General features: G+C 32.6%; 4 protein-coding genes across 11 annotated transcripts in view; 3 read left to right on the plus strand and 1 right to left on the minus strand.

Annotated features, from left to right (window-relative positions):
- QIL1 (MICOS complex subunit MIC13 homolog QIL1) overlaps positions 1 to 14,405 on the minus strand; it is an 82,183-nt gene extending 67,778 nt beyond the window's left edge. Inside the window, exon 1 of the mRNA XM_075306271.1 lies at positions 14,387 to 14,405. The gene's annotated coding sequence lies outside the window, so the exon portion shown is untranslated. The remainder of the gene's footprint in view (positions 1 to 14,386) is intronic.
- On the plus strand, positions 37 to 710 carry LOC142235048 (nucleolar protein 10-like). Its single transcript, XM_075306273.1, has 2 exons — positions 37 to 314; positions 377 to 710. Exons 1-2 carry the CDS (start codon positions 189 to 191, stop codon positions 545 to 547), a joined length of 297 nt encoding a protein of 98 aa, XP_075162388.1. The 5' UTR covers positions 37 to 188; the 3' UTR covers positions 548 to 710.
- Positions 4,641 to 7,971, plus strand: Utx (Utx histone demethylase). Of its 5 annotated transcripts, none has more exons than XM_075306268.1 (4): positions 4,641 to 4,811; positions 4,875 to 4,943; positions 5,041 to 5,330; positions 5,401 to 7,971. In XM_075306268.1, the coding sequence occupies exon 4, from the start codon at positions 5,773 to 5,775 to the stop codon at positions 7,918 to 7,920; it is 2,148 nt and encodes a 715-aa protein (XP_075162383.1). In that variant the 5' UTR covers positions 4,641 to 4,811; positions 4,875 to 4,943; positions 5,041 to 5,330; positions 5,401 to 5,772; the 3' UTR covers positions 7,921 to 7,971. The 5 variants fall into 5 exon arrangements, with proteins under 5 accessions (XP_075162383.1, XP_075162381.1, XP_075162384.1 ...); XM_075306266.1 differs by having other exon boundaries at positions 5,420 to 7,971; XM_075306269.1 differs by having other exon boundaries at positions 5,041 to 5,324; positions 5,420 to 7,971.
- Positions 13,542 to 20,599, plus strand: part of LOC142235042 (translational regulator orb2-like) — a 136,089-nt gene continuing 129,031 nt past the window's right edge. For 2 of the 4 annotated variants that reach the window (XM_075306258.1, XM_075306260.1), the window contains exon 1: positions 13,543 to 13,798. The gene's annotated coding sequence lies outside the window, so the exon portion shown is untranslated. Of the gene's footprint in view, positions 13,799 to 20,599 lie in introns of all 4 variants that reach the window. The other 2 variants (XM_075306262.1, XM_075306261.1) reach the window with 2 other exon arrangements.

The following is a 20,599-nucleotide window of genomic DNA, read 5'->3' on the forward strand; positions in this document are numbered from 1 at the left end:
CCCTGTGCGCTTTGAAGTACACCATCTGTCATATTCATATGTATGTATTGGTGTTTCAAATAAATAAATAAGGCCTAATTTTTGTAAACAACCAGTAAAATGAAGTTAACAATTTGTCCATAAAGTTTGAACTGTGATTTGGTTATGAAGTTACAGCATTTGGGGTGATTAGCGATGACTATAGCAAAATGGTTTTCTACAATGTGATCGTTATGTGGAAATACATGCAGCACATGGACAACATTCCCAGATTCCGACGAGATATGAAATATAATAAACCATTATGTGATTTATTCATAGTGGGAACCTCAAAGGTTTGTGTTTACCATAATTATTAAAAGGGCAATAATTTAATGTCTATTGTTTTTGTTTGTAGAAAATCTATCATTTGAATTTGGAGCGTGGCCAATTTCTACAACCATATGAGTCTGAAGCTGCAACCCTTAATGCCTGTGAAATTAGTAGTGAACATGGTTTACTAATGGCTGTAAAGAGAGTACAGTTGTATCATGGGATCCAAGATCAAAAACAAAATGGTCCACTTTAGATGTGGCCATAAAATTAGCTGGTGCCAAGGAATTTCCATCAGTTTCAGCCTTGAAATTCAAGGATGGTCTTCATTTGGATGTAGGAACAAATTCAGGACATGATTTACTCTATGATATACGGTCAAAGGAACCGCTATTGATTAAAGATCATTTGAATAGAAAGCCCTTTACGCGTTTGGCCTTTAATAGTAATCATAATGCTGTTTACTCCTTAGATGAAGCAATGCTAAAATTGTTCATCTGATGGAACTATGAAAAAGGGGCCACAAAATCCATCATCTGTCTTACGACAAAGGCAGCACTTACGCATGTTTTCTTTTTTACTTCTTCAAATTCTTCGTAACTAATTTTTAATTGCAAATAATTTATTTAAAAAAGGCACCACCAACAAGATTCAAGATTCAAGATTACTTGATGTTGCTTTTATATATATGTATGTGTGTGTGTATAGTTATAGCACATCTGACAGAAAGTGTCTGTCAAAATAAAAAAAATTAAATCAGCTGGCTTTATAATTCTACCTTAAAATAAGTGTATCCTGGTCTGTAATTGTAGAGAATAATATGATGTGGCAAATCGATACAAATTCTCTGCGATGACTAAATAATCGACAAATGTGTTATCGATCACATTAACAAGCAGCAGTATCGACATAACTTATAGTGTGGCCAACATCTGGGATATGTTCGACACGAGCACTGTCGTCCGGATTAGTTTATGATCTGGACGGCGCATTATGCGAAATTTTCGGTAGCGTTCAATTTCGTAAGCTGGTACGCACCTTTAATGGAAATAACAGGGTTGTCAAAAGCATATTTTGGCAGCAAACATTCAATTTATTACAATCATTGTGTGCGTAAAAGTTTTAAAAGGTCTGTAAATAATAAACAATTTATTTGAGGAATATTTGGAACATATATTAACAATTTTTAAAAGCGATTAGCTGGTTTAAAATTTGTGTACACAGCCCTGTTTTTTTGTTGTAGACTTAAATAAATTTTTGCTACCGAAAATTTCGCTAGAGGTGCATACCGAATAAAGCTTTTATCTTGTTAACATTTGTGTTTAAATGTAATGTTTTATACATTATTTATGTTCTACAATATAGTAGCGAGCAGCTAGATGTTGGTTGCTAGTTTATTACGGAAATACAACTCCATGTTATACTTGGTTTTATCAATTTATCAACCAGATTACATTTTTAAAAAATAATCCGATCCACTTTTGCATTATAAATTCACAAAAATCAGTTTAATAAATAAAATATTTCTTAATTCACATTGCAAATGGCGCCATGTTATAAAAATACTGACTGATCGATTTACGTCAGTTTTTCAACTCGAAAAAAACAAAGTATCACAAATGGAAAAAATTTCGCTAGTTTTTCGCATTTTTTGGTTTTGTATGGAGTTTGAACGCGAAGAGTACCGGTCTTAAAAATGTAAAAGATATATTCGTGAACAATTTTTCAAAATGGAATAAAGTGATTGTTTTCAGGATATTTTACAGACACGCTGCCTGCATCGAGAATAAAAACACTGGCTGATAGACGCTGCAACATGTAACTTGCCACTTGTAAATCAACATCATTCTATTATTAATGAAAAAGTTATGTTAAATATGTTGTGATAGCGGAATAAATGTTATATTTATAAGAATTTATAAATGTTTAATCAAATTAATAAACATCTAAGCAGTCGTGTTTGACTTGACCACAATGATTCGTTTACAACTATCTTAAGATGCACTTTTTCTGATTGTTTGAAGGGTCTCTTATTGGCGTCGTTCTAAATTTATTAAAAAAGGCACCTAATAATTGCACCCATGTGATACTTTTTTGTAGTAACTTGGCGTGGTACAAATTTATCTTATATTTCTCCTAATTCACATCAGTCTTTATATGATGCCCATACGTTCAATATTTCTAACCTTGGTTCTGATAATGATGCTGATGGTTGCTTAATACTTGGTGACTTTAATTTAAACTTGTTTGGATGGATTCTTTAGATGGTGGTGTTATTTATCCTACTTGACTCGCCAACAAAAAATACTCTCAATAGTATTTTTGTTGGCTCTTCATCAAATTAATCGATTTAGTAATTCACTTGGAAAGCTCTTAGATCTGTCATTTATATCTCAAAATTTAAATTTCTTTATTGATGAATGTGTTCATCCCATTAGTTCCACCGAAATGCATCATGTTGCCATTTTTCTTAAAATTGAATTCTATGTTTTTGCAAAAGTTTGTACGTATGATAATATTAGTTTTAATTTCTCTGCTGCAAATGCTAATTTAATTAATCAATTAATTGAAGGAACTGTTTGGATGGATTTATTCAAAGATAAATGTATTGAGGTTTGTTACTCTGTCTTTATAAGTAAATTGAAAAACATAATGCATTATAATATCTCTTTTTTTAAACGACGTCAACATAGACTTCCCTGGTATACTAGTAACCTCATTTTGGAACAGCAAACAGTAAAATACCCGGGAGTTTATTTGTCATACAATCTTTCTTGGGACAAGCATATTGAGATGATAAAATCTAATGTATCCAAGGCAACAGGGATTCAAATGCAAACTATCAACCAACGGATACGTAGCTACTACTAGATTACGCTTAGATCCACTGTCATTTTGTCTACGCCACTACTATTTATGGATATAAAAAGTGTAATGCTATTAAATCCTTACAGTCAGCACAAAATCAAACTTTAAAATGTGTGTACAATTTACCGAAGGAATATTCTGCAGCACTGCTATTTAAAAAATATGCAAAAACTGTGCTCCCCATAAGAGGAATATACAAACAGCACATTTCAGTTGCTATGTTTAAAAATTTGAGAGCCAATAACCCATACTTGAATTTCAAACGTAATAATGATGTCTCCCATATGCGTACAAGACAATATGGTAACTTGATGTCAGCCCGATGTAGAACCGAACTCACAAAACAGAGAATCGAATATGCTGGACCTCATGAATTTAATGAACTACCACAGACTCTTAGCGACACTGCTGGAATTTCTGCTTTTAAAACCCCATTGAAAAAGTATCTCTTTGAGAGTTTTGAAACGTTACTTTAAAAACATATGTTTTATCCCTATATTTAAATGAAAACTTTGAGTAATTTCAAAATGTTATATTTCATGTTAGCCTGATACCGAAACAGGCAATTAACGTCCAAATGCATTATATCTAATTTTACAATTATTAATCGAGCTTTATGGACAGATTTAGATTAAGGAACATGATTAATAGAGTCATTGAAAAGAAAACGCCAGATACAAATCTATACACGCCTGGACTGTACATGTTTCGATTCGGGCGAATGAATCTTTCCACAGCCTTTAGTATAGATCTGGCTGGGAGAGATAACTCAATTTTGGGCCCTTTATGCTAACTCCTTAAGGTGAGTACTATGTTCGGTTTTTTCACCAAAACACTAAATTAAAAGTACAAAAATATATATGAGACGATTATATTTTTATCAAGTCTTGTCAAATAGTGTATGGAAAATATACCAGGAATTAATTGCGAATCATTTTATATTTCTGAACTAATTAATTTAAAAAAGTAACCGTGAAAACAAGCTGATTTTCAGCTTGAAAACTGAACATAGTACTCAGCTTTATGGAGAAAACATTTGGGAATTTTTCCTCTTACAAATTGAATCATCTTTTCTCCCACTGTACATCATCGCGTACACTAGTAGTGTTTTTCCTAGTTTTACGACGGGCTCTTCGTTGCTTATTATATTTCATGTTAGCCTGATACCGAAACAGGCAATTAACGTCCAAATGCATTATATCTAATTTTACAATTATTAATCGAGCTTTATGGACAGATTTATGTTTATGAATTGGCGCAGAGACAAATATTCCTTTGTAAATATTGAAATATTGAATGAAATAAATAAATAAAAGAAAAATTGTTTTAAAACCGCACTGTGATATCAATAAATCTCACCCGTCTGAACGCCCTATAAACTACCCCAAAGCTCTGTACTAATAAATAGAATTTGTTTTTAAATCACCCTGTGATTTCAACGTCAATTGAGCTATCGAATTGAAACGACATTATTATCATCAAGGAGGTCCAGAAAGTAGTATACAAACAAGACATAAACAAAAGCAATTTCGATAAAGAATTGATTTCAGACAAGAGAATCCAATTACTTTAGAATGTTGCTATAATCTAAAAATCTTATAATTGTTTAATCGTCTTACAACATATTATATTTCATGAATTTATGTAAAAAAGTAGGAAATGTGAATGTTTTTCATATCAGAAGTTTATTCATTTTACTCGATTTATTTTCCCAGACATTGTGTGCATTGTGTGTGCTGTAACCATTGTGTGGTGTTCAACATTTGACAAGATACGATACATATGTATGTATATGTAGGAAGAAACCCATTTCGGAGGAGTTCTTACAAATAAGAATTTTATATATTCATTATATTTTTACATTTTGACTTTCTCCCACAGAGATTTTGGAAACCTTAGACTAATTTTAGATATTATCATCGTCATAATTATCATCATTTAGCCACCATGAACAATAATTGGTCGATGGTTTCAACAGAGACATCTTTATGAAGTTCACAAAAAGTATAATACCGATCAATCGTATGACTTATTACTTAAGAAGGAAAAGCTGACACTGGAGAGTTTAGATAAGTCTGCCAATTTGTAGATAATAAGGAGGTATATATAAGGAGACGAGGACGAGAGTAAATCACTGCCACATACAACGATAATCATCATAGTACGTACGGGTAACTTCTAATTAACTTTTTTATTTTTTCCCCCTATTTACCAAGACAATTATTATGAACCATTTTTAAGAAGTCTTCATTTTATACAGAAAAAACACTGAGGAGAAGCAGAAGATATTTGTGTTCAATAATTGTACTAAACCAATTTAATATTAAAGACAAGAGCCGTGGTAGAGGGCTGCCTGGAAAAAAATCTTCATATTTTATACTCGAACAAATGCTGCCCTCCCGCCCTATATTTATTATATAAATGAGACTACGAGCAATATAAGCGATCAATGGAGTATTAGAAAACAAACAAAAAGCGACATTCTTAGAAAATATTTATTTATTCATATCACAATTATTTTTATCGCTAACTCCAGCAAAAAAAAAAACAACAAGATATATTTTAGATCCATATTGGACATATTTGAATTTTGAAATAGAGAGTGAGAAGGAAATGACATCCCGTCAACAACAAATGCAGCAGCATGCTAATGCACCAAAAAGAAAAGTGGGTAAAGGAGCCAACCAAGGTCCACCACCTTCATATAGTATACCCGTAAAACGTTTAAAGGATGGAGAAGGGGCTCAGAGCACCGATAAAGCAAAAGGCCAAGAACAATTGCAAACCATGAAATTTATGCAACAGAAGCAAAGTGAACCCGAACAGGCGGGCCATCTTCGCCAGTTGGGCAATGAACAGAAACCATCGATTGATAGGTCTCAAATGCTAGGACAACAACAGAAAAATGAAACCAATGAATCCCGTTCACAGAGATATTCGGATGAGTCTTTATCTTCGAAATATGACAACTATGTTACTAGACAATCTTTCCCCGGCCAAAGTGATCTCGATGAGTTGCTCTCACAAAAGGATCTATCTGCCAATTTAACAGACGATATATTTCGTAATTTTGATGTTGATATAAAGGACGAGGCTGGCTTCAATGTCAACGAAATAAATGATATTCTCAAAGAGGAAAATCAAAGGGAATTCGATGAAGAGGATGAGGAGAAAATAAAGTCTGGATTTAGTATAAAAATGGATTCAAAACAAATTATGTCTCGTGTAAAGAGCTTACCATTGGACGAACCACCGCCGGCATGTTCCATTCTAAGTGATAATGCTGCTCCTCCCTATCCACCAGATTGCCCACCACAACGTTTAACCAGGGAACAATTATTGCCACCAACACCCTCTGTTCATTTGGAGAATAAGAAGCATGCATTCAGTCCCCAACTGCAAGAATTTTGTCTCAAACATCCAATTGCCGTTGTACGAGGACTTGCTGGTGCTTTGAAATTGGATTTGGGCTTATTCTCCACCAAGACATTAGTCGAAGCCAATCCTGACCACAGCGTTGAGGTTAGGACGCAAGTTCATCAGCAGCCCGATGAAAATTGGGATTCTACACAAGCAAAGCGTGTTTGGGCCTGCATATCCCATAGATCTCATACCACTATTGCAAAATATGCCCAATACCAGGCTTCAGGTTTTCTGGAAAGTTTAAAAGAAGAACGCGAAAAAGGCGGATCTCAAGGTGTTCAGACAATGTCCGATTCCGATTCGAAAGACTCATTGAGCAGTGCCTCAATATGTGGCAAGAAGAAGAAACCCAAGAATGCCAATAAAATGCTAAGATTCGGCACGAATGTTGATTTGTCCGATGAACGTAAGTGGCGCCCTCAACTGGCCGAACTTCAAAAACTACCAGCATTTGGTAGAGTAATATCCGCTGCAAATATGTTATCCCATGTGGGTCATGTTATTTTGGGTATGAATACAGTTCAATTATATATGAAAGTGCCAGGAAGTCGAACTCCTGGACATCAAGAGAACAACAATTTCTGTTCAATTAATATCAACATAGGTCCTGGAGATTGTGAGTGGTTCGCTGTCCCCGATGCCTATTGGGGAGGTATACACAATCTATGTGAAATTAACAACATCAGTTATTTACATGGGTCTTGGTGGCCTGTCTTGGATGATCTATACAAGGAGAATATACCCGTATATCGATTTATACAACGCCCCGGAGATTTAGTTTGGGTCAATGCTGGTTGTGTTCACTGGGTCCAATCGGTTGGTTGGTGCAATAATATTGCATGGAATGTTGGACCCCTCACTGCTCGCCAATATTCCCTGGCTGTGGAACGCTACGAATGGAATAAGCTACAAAATTTCAAGAGCATTGTTCCAATGGTACATCTCAGCTGGAATCTTGCTCGAAATATTCGCGTTTCCGATCCGAAACTGTTCGATCTGGTCCGTACGTGTTTACTACAAACATTGAAAAATGTTATGCATACTCTGGAATATGTTAAATCCAAAGGGGTTGTGGTCCGTTTCCATGGAAGGGGCAAAAATGAGGCATCCCATTACTGTGGTCAATGTGAAGTGGAAGTCTTTAATATACTCTTTATAAGAGAACAAGAGAAACGCCATGTTGTCCATTGCATGGCATGTGCGCGTAAACAATCACCGAATCTACAAGGGATTGTATGCTTGGAAGAATACCGTCTATCAGAGCTCTGCCAAATATATGACGCCTTTACGCTCTATAAAACTAATGCACTGCCGCAAAATTTACCAATAAGCCACTAAAGTAAATTAATAAAATAAATAATAGTATTTATATATATCCGTAAATAAAAATCGGTATTTTTTATTTGCCCATGATGGGTAGGGGAGAGATTTGAGGTTATCGTTTCAATAATAGTACCATAGACACTCCATAAAAGGCAATCAGAAACATCACATCAATGAGTGCAAACAGATTCTATTTTTATTTTAATATTATTGGACCTTCTAAATACGATTGCTTTAACGCATAATGTGTGCAGCACCAATCGGGCTTACGATTTATATTATTTTTTCATAAGGGACAAGCTAACACTTTTCTTGTATCAATGAGTACAGTATGATCTAATGTTGTTTCAGTAAAAAGGGCGCTCATTATAACTTTGGTAAGATCCAAAAGTGGTGATGTAGAATAGTGAGCCAACATGTCATGAAATAGAAAAATTAATATTACCTCGTACATATAGACCTTTAATAATGTTCAACATCAAATTTTTATGTTGGGCTGAATCCGCTTTCCATACCGTTAAAAGAACTACATACATACGTCAAAAGACGACTAGGCAATTTAGAAAAGTTCGCGATCTCAGAAAAAAAGAATAAACAACAGGTACACTAAAATTCAAATACACTGTGGAACAGGGTATTATAAGTTAATGCATATGTTTGTAACTAGACCGATCAAAACCGGTGGACCGGATTGACTTCTTAAACCTACACACAAAATTTTTTTTTCTGAAATTAATTGATCCAATTAATTTTTAATTGAAATGTCTTCAATCACAGAAATGATAGTATCAATTAAAAAATTAATTGAAGGTCAATTAAAAAGTTAATTGATCCAATTAAAAAATTAATTGATACAATTATTTTTGTGATTGATTTTTGTTTCAATTAAAAAATTTTTTGAATCAATTAAATTTTTAATTAAAATTTTAATTGGAAAAATTTTCGCGAATTTTTTTGTGTATATTGTCGATTTTCGATTCAGATATATATTCAGATATTCGATTCAGATATATTAGATATAGCTCCCATATATATCTTTCGCCCGATATTCACTTATATAGCCCAAGAAGCCAGCATTTTACCCCGATTTACTTGAAATTTTGTACAAGAAGTACAGTCTAGTGTCCAAAATTTTATTCAAAATTGGTTCACATTTAGATATAGCTCCCATAAAGCTTTCGTCCGATATGGCCTTATATGGACACAGAAGCTAGAGTTTTACCCTGATTTGCTTGAAATTTTGCACAAGGAGTACAATTAGTACTGTTGTCAAGTGTGCTAAATTTCAGATTTAGATATAGCTCCCTTATATATCTTTCACCCGATATGGGCTTATATTGCCCCAGAAGCCAGAGTTTTATTTTTTTATTTTTTTTATTAATTACGACAATACAATAAGCCAGAAAGGCCAATAATAGCGCATTGCCTCTATAACTAATTAATTATATAAAATCTAAAATAAATTTACTATTTAATTAAAGAACAATATGACTGCATTTTTAAAAAAGTGTAGGATATATAAATGCAAATCAAATAAGCAAAAATATTGTTATAACTAATTAATTATATAAAATCTAAAATAAATTTACCATTTAATTAAATAACAATATGAATGAATTTTTAGAAAAAGTGTAGAATATATAAGTGCAAACGAAATAAGCAAAAATAAAGCAAATAATAAAAATAAAACTAAGAAATAAAAAATAAAAATATGGCTAAAGGTTCAAATAATATCCACCAATACTTATTCCAGAAAATAAGGATAACTACCATTAGCAATGACAGACATCTTTATTAATTAATATTTATCCTGATTTGCTTGAAATTTCGCACAAGGAGTACAATTAGTAGGGTTATCAAGTGTGCTAAATTTGATTGAAATCGGTTCAGATTTAGATGTAGCTCCCATATATATATATATATCTTTCGTCCGATTGACCACAGAGGTCAAATTTGTAATTCGATTTAAGTGAAATTTTGCACAGTGAGTAAAATTAACATTGTAACTATGCATGCCAAATTTTATTGAAATCGGTTCAGATATAGATATAGCACCCATATAGGGTGAGTGCAACAAATATGGTACAGGCTGGTAATGTGGTATAGTAGCTTTTTGTTTTGTTTTGTTTGTTTTGTTTATTCATTCAATATAATACAAAGGCCTAGTGGCCCATATAGTGTATAACACAGTAATAGATCATAACCATAGGCTACAGAAAAAAACTTTAAAATTAAAATCCTTACAACTAAATAAATACACATCACAACCAGTTTCCCAAATCTAATACACTGAAATAATAATTCAAGTAGTACAAAAAAATTATAAATAACTAGTAAATAACCCCGTGTTAGCAACAAAAACTAAAGAACAGCGATGAAATAGTCAGTCAAGCGAAAAAAGAAAGATTTTTAGACATCAGGCATTAAAATACTCATAAAGTTTCAGTCGAAAGACATTATTACATTGAGAGAAAATACGTAAAGAATAGGGCAACCCATTCCAGCACCGAGCAATCCTGACAACAAAAGACCTCATGTAAACAGAATTCCTCAAAAGAGGAATGAGTAATTCTCTATCTAATATACTTACGAATAACTAAACCAAGCTGAATAGATTATGGCTGTCAGATAATGAAGCAATCAAAGATCAGTTTGATTTTTGCAACCCTTTCTTTGTGCCAGTTGAAAGAATTCACATTTTTTTATGGTTCTTAATCATTTCGTTTTGTGTGAAGGTATATTTTCAATTTATTAATTTTCGTTTGTAAATAACTGGCGGGTACTAAATAAGCATAAAATGTATGCGATTGCGATACATATATTGCATTTATTTTTTTACAAAAAAATCTTAATGTCTTTTAATAAATTCGTAAATATATCTGAAATTATGGGTTTCTTATTTTTCGCTCATAGTTCCGTGGATGGCTAACACTAGTAACATGAATGTGGTAAAATCTTCGGAGAAAAACAAAAAATATGGCCATCGAAAAAGAAATGGGTATATCACATTTGCTGCACTCACCCTATACGTTTTCTGATTTCGGCAAAAAAATGAGCAAAATATCCACATTTTCTTTGTAAATGGCCACTGCTAAGTCGAAAAATTGTAAATATTACACAAATTTTCCTATACTTCTAACACACATCTATCGATCGATAAATCATAAATACACTTTCGCGAAGTTGCCTATAAATTGCTTCAAATTTAAATGTTTCACATGTGTTTTACTAACATTGTGTTCCACCCCAGGACATGAGCCAACATAAATTTAAAGTCTGTAGATTCTATAGAAGTCTAACAAATTTTGTCCAGATTGAGTCAGATTTAAATGTATGTATTTGAAAACAAAAACCTTTATATAAAGGGTGGTTAAATTGTAAGGGCCGATGTTGAATGTGAACCACACCTAAACGCCAAGTTTTTTCGAATTTTATTTGACATTTCTCTATTTCAGACATACTCAATTTGAACCATGGAGAGATACACAATCCAACAACGTGTTAAATGGTTCCAAGAAATGGCAACAGTGGATGATCAATTTTCAAAGAAAATCATCTTCAGTGATGAGTTACATTTTCACCTCAGTGGATTCGTCAATAAACAGAATTTCCGCAATTGGGCGAATGAGAATCCAAGAGTGATTGTCGAAAAACCAATGCATCCACAAAGATTGACTGTTTGGTGCGGTTTATGGGCTGGCGGCATCATCGGGCCGTATTTTTTCCAAAATGAGGCCGGTCAGGCAGTTACTGTGAATGGTGTTCGCTATCGTAAGATGATAACGAACTTTTTATGGCCCGAATTGGAAGATATGGATGTGGACGATATGTGGTTTCAGCAGGACGGTGCCACTTGCCACACAGCTAACGAAACAATGGATCTTTTGCGCAACAAATTCAATGGCCGTGTTATCTCACGTAATGGCGATGTCAATTGGCCGCCAAGATCATGTGATTTGACACCGTTGGACTTTTTTCTTTGGGGTTATTTGAAAGAAAAGGTGTACGTCGATAAGCCAGCAACAATTCAAGATCTAAAGGATGAGATCATTCGGCACATTAACGGCATAGAACCTCCATTATGCCTCAGCGTCATCGAAAATTTGGACCATCGGATGAAGGTGTGCCACCGAGGTCGCGGCGCCCATTTGGCCGATATTTTGTTCCATACATAATTGAGTAATACCAATATATCACAATAAAATAAAATTACAATAATTTCCTAAATAGTTTGTGTTTTATTCAAAATCAACATCGGCCCTTGAAATTTTAACCACCCTTTACATCACCATAATAAAGTCGGCCCCGCCCGACTTTATACTTTCCTTATTTGTTTATTTTAATTTATTATTAAATAACCAATCCTATAGGCCCGGCAAATGGAGAAAGTGAAAAATCCCTCAAGAATAAAAATAATTGACAATAATAAATATCGAATTTAAAATCTTTAATTTGTCAATGAGGACAATTTCAGTCAATGATTGCATAACCTCCGCTGGATGAGCCTAAGGGGTTTATGTCCACAATCTTCTATTTTTTGAGATTTCTAACCTAAATGTAAATTTCCTCTTCTTGTTTCTCCTTAGCAAACAAATGGAACCAAATAAGACAATACACAATAGTCTTATTTGATTCTATTTATTTGTTGGTCGCGTGATAGAGGTCGAAACCTTTTTTTGCCCAAGAACGAATGGATACGAAATTGGAAAGATAAGACAAAATTAAACACAGTTCTGGAAGGCCGCTATGCATCTCTTTCGAAAACTACTGTTGCATGCAGTTTAAGAAAGTTAATTTTATGGGAGTATATGTAAACAACCGATAACCTAGCTCTATTTAATATTTCATTAGTAGAAGAACCTATGCATTTCATATGGTATCGTTTTAAAATGTCACCCTAACGAAAATTAACACGGTACACATATACATGAACCAAGAAGAATAGACTTAATTTATATGCTCAAAAACAGATAGATTAATAGTACAGGGCAGCAATGTTTTTAAAACTCCCATTCTATGGAGTATTAAAAACCAGAAAATACTAATTTTTTCCGTCGCTTCTTGGATGGTTACATCTAAAGGTGTGTACTATGTTCGATTTTCGAGTTGAAAATCCCTTTATTTTCGCGATTACTTTTTCTAAAATAATCAAAATTATAGATGAAAACAGATATATTCCTGTAAAGTCTTACCGAAATCTAGAGGAACAAGAAACTGTACATCAATTTAGTTAATCTATCTGCTTTATATTGAACTGTTTAAATAAAGTAACCGCGAAATTTTCAATGCGAAAAGCGAACATAGTACTTACCTTAACAGCCAATCTAAAATTCCTTTTCCGCTATATTTGAAAGTTATTTTGCAATGTACAAGGATGAAAGTCACTTACCCCATTTTGAATTTGATTTTAAGTTTAATATTTCAATTGAAAATCGTCTACATTTTATTAGAATGAAAACTGGATTTTCGTTGTTTATATGTGATAAAAATAACTATTATACCGTAAAACACACAAAGCTCCAAATATGTGCCTAAATTATAGCGGTTCTTTTTATTTCACTGTATTGACAACAATGGCAGAAACGAAAGACAGTATGCAGCAAAACAAATAAAGAAATCGAAAATCGATTTATCATCGAAATGTTACCATCGCTACGAAAAATCAAGACGTAACAAAATTTATCCGGGCTACTTTTCTATTTTTTTATGTAAAGAAAAAAAAAAACATAAAATTGATGGAAAATATATATATTATTATTAAAACAGAATCGGTGAATAGTGTGCAGTGCAAATATAGAAAGACACATATAATGGACAAACATTAAAAGTTATAGAAAATCTAGACGGAAAGTGGATCGTCGTTTTGAGACGAAGAAGAAATACAGCTACAAAGGTAGAGTAATTCCAATTAATTTTTGTAACATATAGGTTTTATAGGATATAGTATGGATACCCATTAATGCCAATAATTTGACGAAGCTATTATCAACATTTCTGTATTTTTTTTTTTTGTTTTTTGAAAATATAAGTATATGTATATTCTTTAATGTTATGGATGTGTATTTGCATCTATGCCTCCCACTTACCTCTTTGTTTTTCCAATTAGCATTTGCCAGAGGTGTTGTCAATATGACCTCATAATGGCTTAAATTTCGCGTGTAAATCTGAAATATTCATTATTTATTGGAGGTGTCAAATATTTAAAGAATCCCTTTTTTCGGGATTCTTTAAATATTTTGAGTAATAAAAATCTACAGTAACAAAAAATTCCATTTCAAAATAACGATTTTACAAGGTTATGCGCTAGATCTTGCAATGGTAAGAGGTCAATTGTGGATTATGAGGCAATATTTGCTGCAATCGGGCAACCGGAGATATTTATATGGACACTCTGAAACCTGAATCACAAAAAATTAAATCTATACATGCTATTAACCGCATAACCGTTCGCATTTTATTTGTTCTACTCTGAATAGACCGAGTAATGCGCTTTACAGACTATCAGTTATTCCGGACGATAGCGATCGTGTCGAACATATCCCATATATTGTGCACATTATAAAGCGGACCTTAGACGGTCGGATAAACACTCCGACAGAGGTTCGTCTATTTGTTGTGTGTTCGTTCAAGTTTTGCCCTTACACTGCACGAACAAATTAGGGATCTATAAATCGAAAATCGATTAATCGATTATCCGAATATTGGCATGAAAATCTAAAAAAATCGAAATCGATTATCAACTTAAAAATAATCGCAAAATCGATTTTAGATTTTCGACTAATTTTTAATTTTGACGATCAAATATAGATTTTGGATTTTCAACTATTTTTTTAATTTTGACTATCACAAATCGATTTTAATGTTTTATTCATTGGTTTGAATTGAATTGAAATGTGCCTAGATGTAAGGAATTCTATTACCAATAAGAATAAAAATTCTGATTTGATTAAATAAAATATGAAAGTGTTGGAAATGAATCCTTTGTGATTTGAATATCCTTCAATTTATACCCCCAGGCCCCAGGAATGAAACATGGCCACAAATTTCGGGCGACACTTCATTATTTTGGGATATAATGAGAAATGATTTGTACATGTTAAAAATTTTATATTGAACCTTTTAAAAATATAATAAACAAATTAAAAAAATTAACACGTTTGACCAGAACACTAATTTTTGTCATTTCATACCAGCTATTGTTGATAAAACTCGAAAAAGACAAATAGATTTCATAAAATTGATTATTTTGTATAGTCATTATTTCTATGAAATTCGATTATAAAGAATCGAATATTCGAATTTTGATTGGTAAATATAATCGAAAATCGATTTTTGATTAAAAGTCAATAATCGAAAAGTCGCAAAATCGATTATTGGTTTCTACTATAGATCCCTAGAACAAATGTGATGACTACATGAATCAATAAGAAGAAGCATAAACAAACAATGAAGTTGTATGAAGATTTATGGGTGAAACCATTTTTCACTGGAAAAATGGAAGAAAATCCTGGTATATGTGCCAAAACAATGATTCCTGAAGTAATCCACATTTAATATATTACAAATTACTTGATGAATTTCAAAATACTTGTCGCCTGGTTTTCCATTGATTGGAAGTGGAATTTTCCTCGTTTTTGCCACAATACTGATTTAGATTTATATATTTCTTTAATTTTCAAACAGAATTGGCGATCCATCATTAATTTCATTGCAGAAATGCCTGTTTTTAATGTAAAAATAAATTTGTCTTTGATAATGTTTGTCGAACATCCCCCAATGATTTGTACCTCCCAACCAGAAAAAATCAAAGTTGTTTTGATTTTATGCCAACACGTCCCCGCGACAGCCGAACACGACTTTATACTATCGGATTTGTCGCCGCAACGTGTTGTGTCGCAGGGTTTATCCGACCGTATAAGGTGTCCTTAAGTTAAGTCCGAAGGCATAATCGGTACTGCTGCATTTTTATGGGATCGATAACACATTTACCGATTATTTAGTCATCGCCGACAAGTCATATCGATCCGACACACTGTAAGGTTCTTTACAAACACCGACATTCCCTCCGGAATAACTGATAGTCTGTAAAGCGCATAATATCGACTCGCTGTTTGCGGCGAAATCTTTTGCATTATTTATTTATCTCTTGACGAATCCATGCCGCAAGGCCATATACGGATTCCAAATCTACAAAACCATAGCAACAATTATAAATTATAAAAATTAAGAGCTTAATAACTAGAAAAAGTAACATAAATAGTATTAATAAATGACTAATAGACTTTGAAACAAACAGATACACAATAATTAAAACAATTAACAAAAAAAATTAATATTACGAAAAAATTATTAAAATTACGAAAAAATATGTAAAAAAAAATAAATTTTTTTTTTAGTATTTTTTAGTATTTATTAATTGAGTAGTTTCACATACAACAAGATTTTAAATCTTATAATTACAGCATGTGATTTACAAAGTTAAAATATTGTTAAATGTCTCGGTTATTAAATTATGACTATAGTTACATAAAATTAATTAATTAAGTTACATAATGACAACAGTTACGATGAAACAGCATATTAGTTAACCACAAAAAAAATATTAAAAAAATAAAAAAGTATTAAAATAATAATAAAAATTAAAAATGATTGTATAAAGCTCGTTTGAATGATATTGCGTTGCCGATAAATTGTATGTTTGGTGGAAGGGAGTTCCATAGACGTATTGCGTTATAGAAAAAATGCCATTCAGATATCAAAAGACGATGTCGAATAGGTATAATAGTTAATCTTCTGTTTGATCTTCCGATAGTAAGTTTATTGTATAAATTTTCAGGTTTTCGATTATACAGCAGTTTATGCAAAAGTAAAAGAGTTCTGATATTCAGTAAATCGTTAAATGTAACACCGCATAAATTTTTTGAGAAAAGAGAGCAGCTTTCAAATCTTTTTAGTCCATATACATATCTTGTTATGGCGTTAAATGCAGTCTCTAGACGTGATCTGCTTCTTGAATCGCACTTGCAGAATAGTTCGCAACCATATAAAAGCACTGGTAAAAGATAAGATTTTGCCAGTAAGACTCTAATGTTCTGTGGAGTGTAAAATTGGACTTTATATAGTGTTCTCAGCATGCCGAAAATTTTCCCAGTCGCTGAAACGATGTGATCTTTCCAGGTTAGAGTATTGTTTAGAACAATACCTAGATTTTTGGCTTTAAATACTTGCTCAATGCATTGACCTCCGATTCTTACTGGATATTCACAATCTAGTTCCTGTGTACGACCAGAGAAAAGAATGAATTTTGATTTGGTTGGGTTTATGTGGAGTTTGTTACGTAGGGTCCAGTTGTAAATACTGTTTAAATCCGCGTTCAGTTTTATTATGCCTTGCTGCAGCTGTGACTTGGCGCAACTCAAATAAATTTGGACATCATCTGCATAAATCTGAATATTGCTGTATTTAAGTATATTTGGTAATTCGTTTATGTATAAGCAAAATAACAATGGTCCCAGAATAGATCCTTGTGGGACACCTTGGTTAACAGGTAAAGGTGTAGAAACGTTATTCCCAACTACGACAGACTGCTTTCGACCACAAAGATAGCTTGAAATGAGAGCCGTTGCAGTGTTTGAAAAATTAAAGTGGTTTTTCAGTTTGTTGCATAATATACGATGGTCCACACAATCAAAAGCCTTGGAATGGTCTAATAGTACTATACAGGAAATATTTCCGCCATCTAGATTTGATCGTATTTCATCGGTGACATCAATCAGTGCAGTTATGCAATTGTGTTTGGAGCGGAACCCAGATTGTCTACTTGACATAAGATTGTGTGCATCCAGATACCCATTTATCTGATGCTTAATAATCCTTTCAAAAACCTTTGAAAGGAAAGGTAGAATAGAAATTGGACGGTATTCTGAGTTGGACTTGGGTATCGGAATGACTTTAGCATGCTTCCACGCGTTAGGAAATCGACTAGTAGTTAATATTGCATTAAAAAGATGCGTAATATACGGACATATGTATTGTAGAATAGTTTTTATAAACTTTGGATGAATTAAATCAAAACCCATTGCGTTTGACTTTACAGATAGACAACTCCTTGCGACATAGAATGGTTCCACGCAAGAAAACTCAAAAGTGGACACAGATGTAAAATTATGTACTATAATTTGTTCCGTAGCAACTTCAACAGGATGACTTTCGGGCACTTTTACAAATTTTTCATTGAATGCTTCAGGATTTAATTATGTATTAATGTATAAAATTAGAAATAAGAAACAATACAAAATAAAAATAAAACATGAATATAGGACTACTCCGTGAGTAAGACAACATTACTAATATAGAAAGCTAATAATGAGACTCAATAAAAACTCAAAAAATAATAATAATAATAATAATAATAATAATAAATAATTGATATAACATAATACATAACTAAATAAAAAAATATAAATAAATAAAAATTAATCAAATGAAATAAGGTATTTAAAACTACTCATAGCAATTATTCAACATCTGCTAACACAACGTTAGGGATGAGACAATACATGCAGCATAAAAATTAAATTAACATTTAAAATAACAAAAAGAAAAGGAAAAACAAAATAATGTATTATTATTTGAAATAAATTATATAAGACTTAGTACTTATCACACATTTGACTCCTGAATTAGAAAAATGAACGTATAGTCTTTAACGAAATGTAGGTTAGGTTAGGTTATGTGGCAGCCCGATGTATCAGGCTCACTTAGACTCTTCAGTCCATTGTGATACCACATTGGTGAACTTCTCTCTTATCACTGAGTGCTGCCCGATTCCATGTTAAGCTCAATGACAAGTGACCACCTTTTTATAGCCGAGTCCGAACGGCGTTCCACATTGCAGTGAAACCACAAAATATAACATAAAGTATAAAAAAATATAATTAAATAAAACAAAACATATAACCTATACAACAACAAAAAAGCATAATTACAAAAAGATATACATTAAAGAAAAAAAAATAAATAAATAAACCTAAAACATATTAAAAACTATATATATAAATAACACCACTTTATGAAACGTACTTTCTCTCTTTCAAAAACTACTCTAAAATATACCTAAAAAATAATATAATCCACCGCTGAAAAACTTTTTGGTGTTAGGTCGAAGCAGGAATCGAACCCACGATAAGTCAGAATCCAAGACATCACCAAGACACTTAACGCGATCAAAAAACCGTTTGGTACATTCCCAAAATTTACAGATTCATTCCCATGGTTAAGCGGACCTTAGACGGTCGGATAAACACTCCGACAGAGGTTCGTTCAAGTTTTGCCCTTACACTGCTAAACAAACAATGAAGTTGTACGAAGATTTATGGGTGAAACCATTTTTTACTGACAAAATGGAAGAAAATAATAAAAAAAATCCTGCTATATGTGTCAAAACAATGATTCCTGAAGTAATCCACATTTAATATATTACAAATTACTTGATGAATTTAAAATATTTGTCGCCTGGTTTCCCATTGATTGGAAGTGGAATTTGTTCACCTTTTTGCCACAATACTGGTTTAGATTTATATATATCTTTAATTTTCAACCAGAATTGGCGATCCATCATTAATTTCATTGCAGAAATGCCTGTTTTTAATGTAAAAATAAATTTGTCTTTGATAATGTTTGTCGAACATCCCCTTACACTCAATGATTTGTACCACACAACCAGAAAAAATCAAAGTTGTTTTGATTTTATGCCAACACGTCCCCGCGACAGCCGAACACCTCCTTATACAATCGGATTTGTCGCCGCAACGTGTTGTGTCGCAGGGTTTATCCGACCGTATAAGGTGCCCTTTAGTATACCTAATCGCCTTAGTTTTGTCAGTATTAACAGAAAGACCATTTGTATACATCCAGTCACATAAAATTCTTGACATATCGTCAATAACACTTTGTAGGACTTCAGGGAAATCGGACTGACTTTTAAACAGAAGTTATATATCATCAGCAAATCAAAAATAAATCTGTAGGAGCGGAATAAAAAAATAACATTTTGTTTTTAATTTTACTATAACGTGAAAGATTCAAATCAAAAACAATTCCAAAGAATTTTTTTAATTAATTTTTAAAGAAACTTAACCGCGATAATGCGAACTAGTACCGGCTTTAACGAAATGCCAAGTACAAGTGTTTACAACTCATTTATGGTAAACATACCAAATCACGATAACGTTTTTGAAAATGATATCGAAATTCATTCAGAAAAATGTCAAGCGAAAAAGAAGTAAAAAACGTCTCTATGGCAGGGCGCAGGTACTAAGAGAAAAAATGAGCTTATAAGAGTATTTCCAATTGGATTGATAAAATGTCTGTTTAGTTGGTTTTAAAACTTTGCTGCATCTGCATATCTAGCGCTTGGTTAATTGAATGTGTTTTTGCGAAAAAATCCAATTGGTTTTATTAGAGTGGTTAAATGGGGATTACATTCATCTAAATGCCGAAACAATTGGATATTTTTAAACTGAGGCATGTTTTTGTGTTTAACCAGAGAGTGTATAAATTTCGCTTTAAAATTTTAGAATATTTTAATTAAATTAATTTGTTTTTTTTTTTAATATGTAAATATAATCGATAACTTATAGAGAGCGATAAATAAAAGAATCTTTCTGTTATCGAACCTTGCTTTGTTGACAGC

Source organism: Haematobia irritans, chromosome 4 (assembly GCF_050003625.1).
Source record: "Haematobia irritans isolate KBUSLIRL chromosome 4, ASM5000362v1, whole genome shotgun sequence".
Taxonomy (NCBI): Eukaryota; Metazoa; Arthropoda; class Insecta; order Diptera; family Muscidae; genus Haematobia; species Haematobia irritans.

What these genes read in the sequence shown, in the direction of transcription:
- LOC142235048 (XM_075306273.1), top strand. Translation starts at nt 189, where the DNA reads ATGGTTTTCTACAATGTGATCGTTATGTGGAAATACATGCAGCACATG. An exon ending in TCATAGTGGGAACCTCAAAG is followed by an intron (nt 315 to 376) that starts GTTTGTGTTTAC and finishes TTTTGTTTGTAG; the next exon opens with AAAATCTATCATTTGAATTT.
- Utx (XM_075306268.1), top strand. Translation starts at nt 5,773, where the DNA reads ATGACATCCCGTCAACAACAAATGCAGCAGCATGCTAATGCACCAAAA.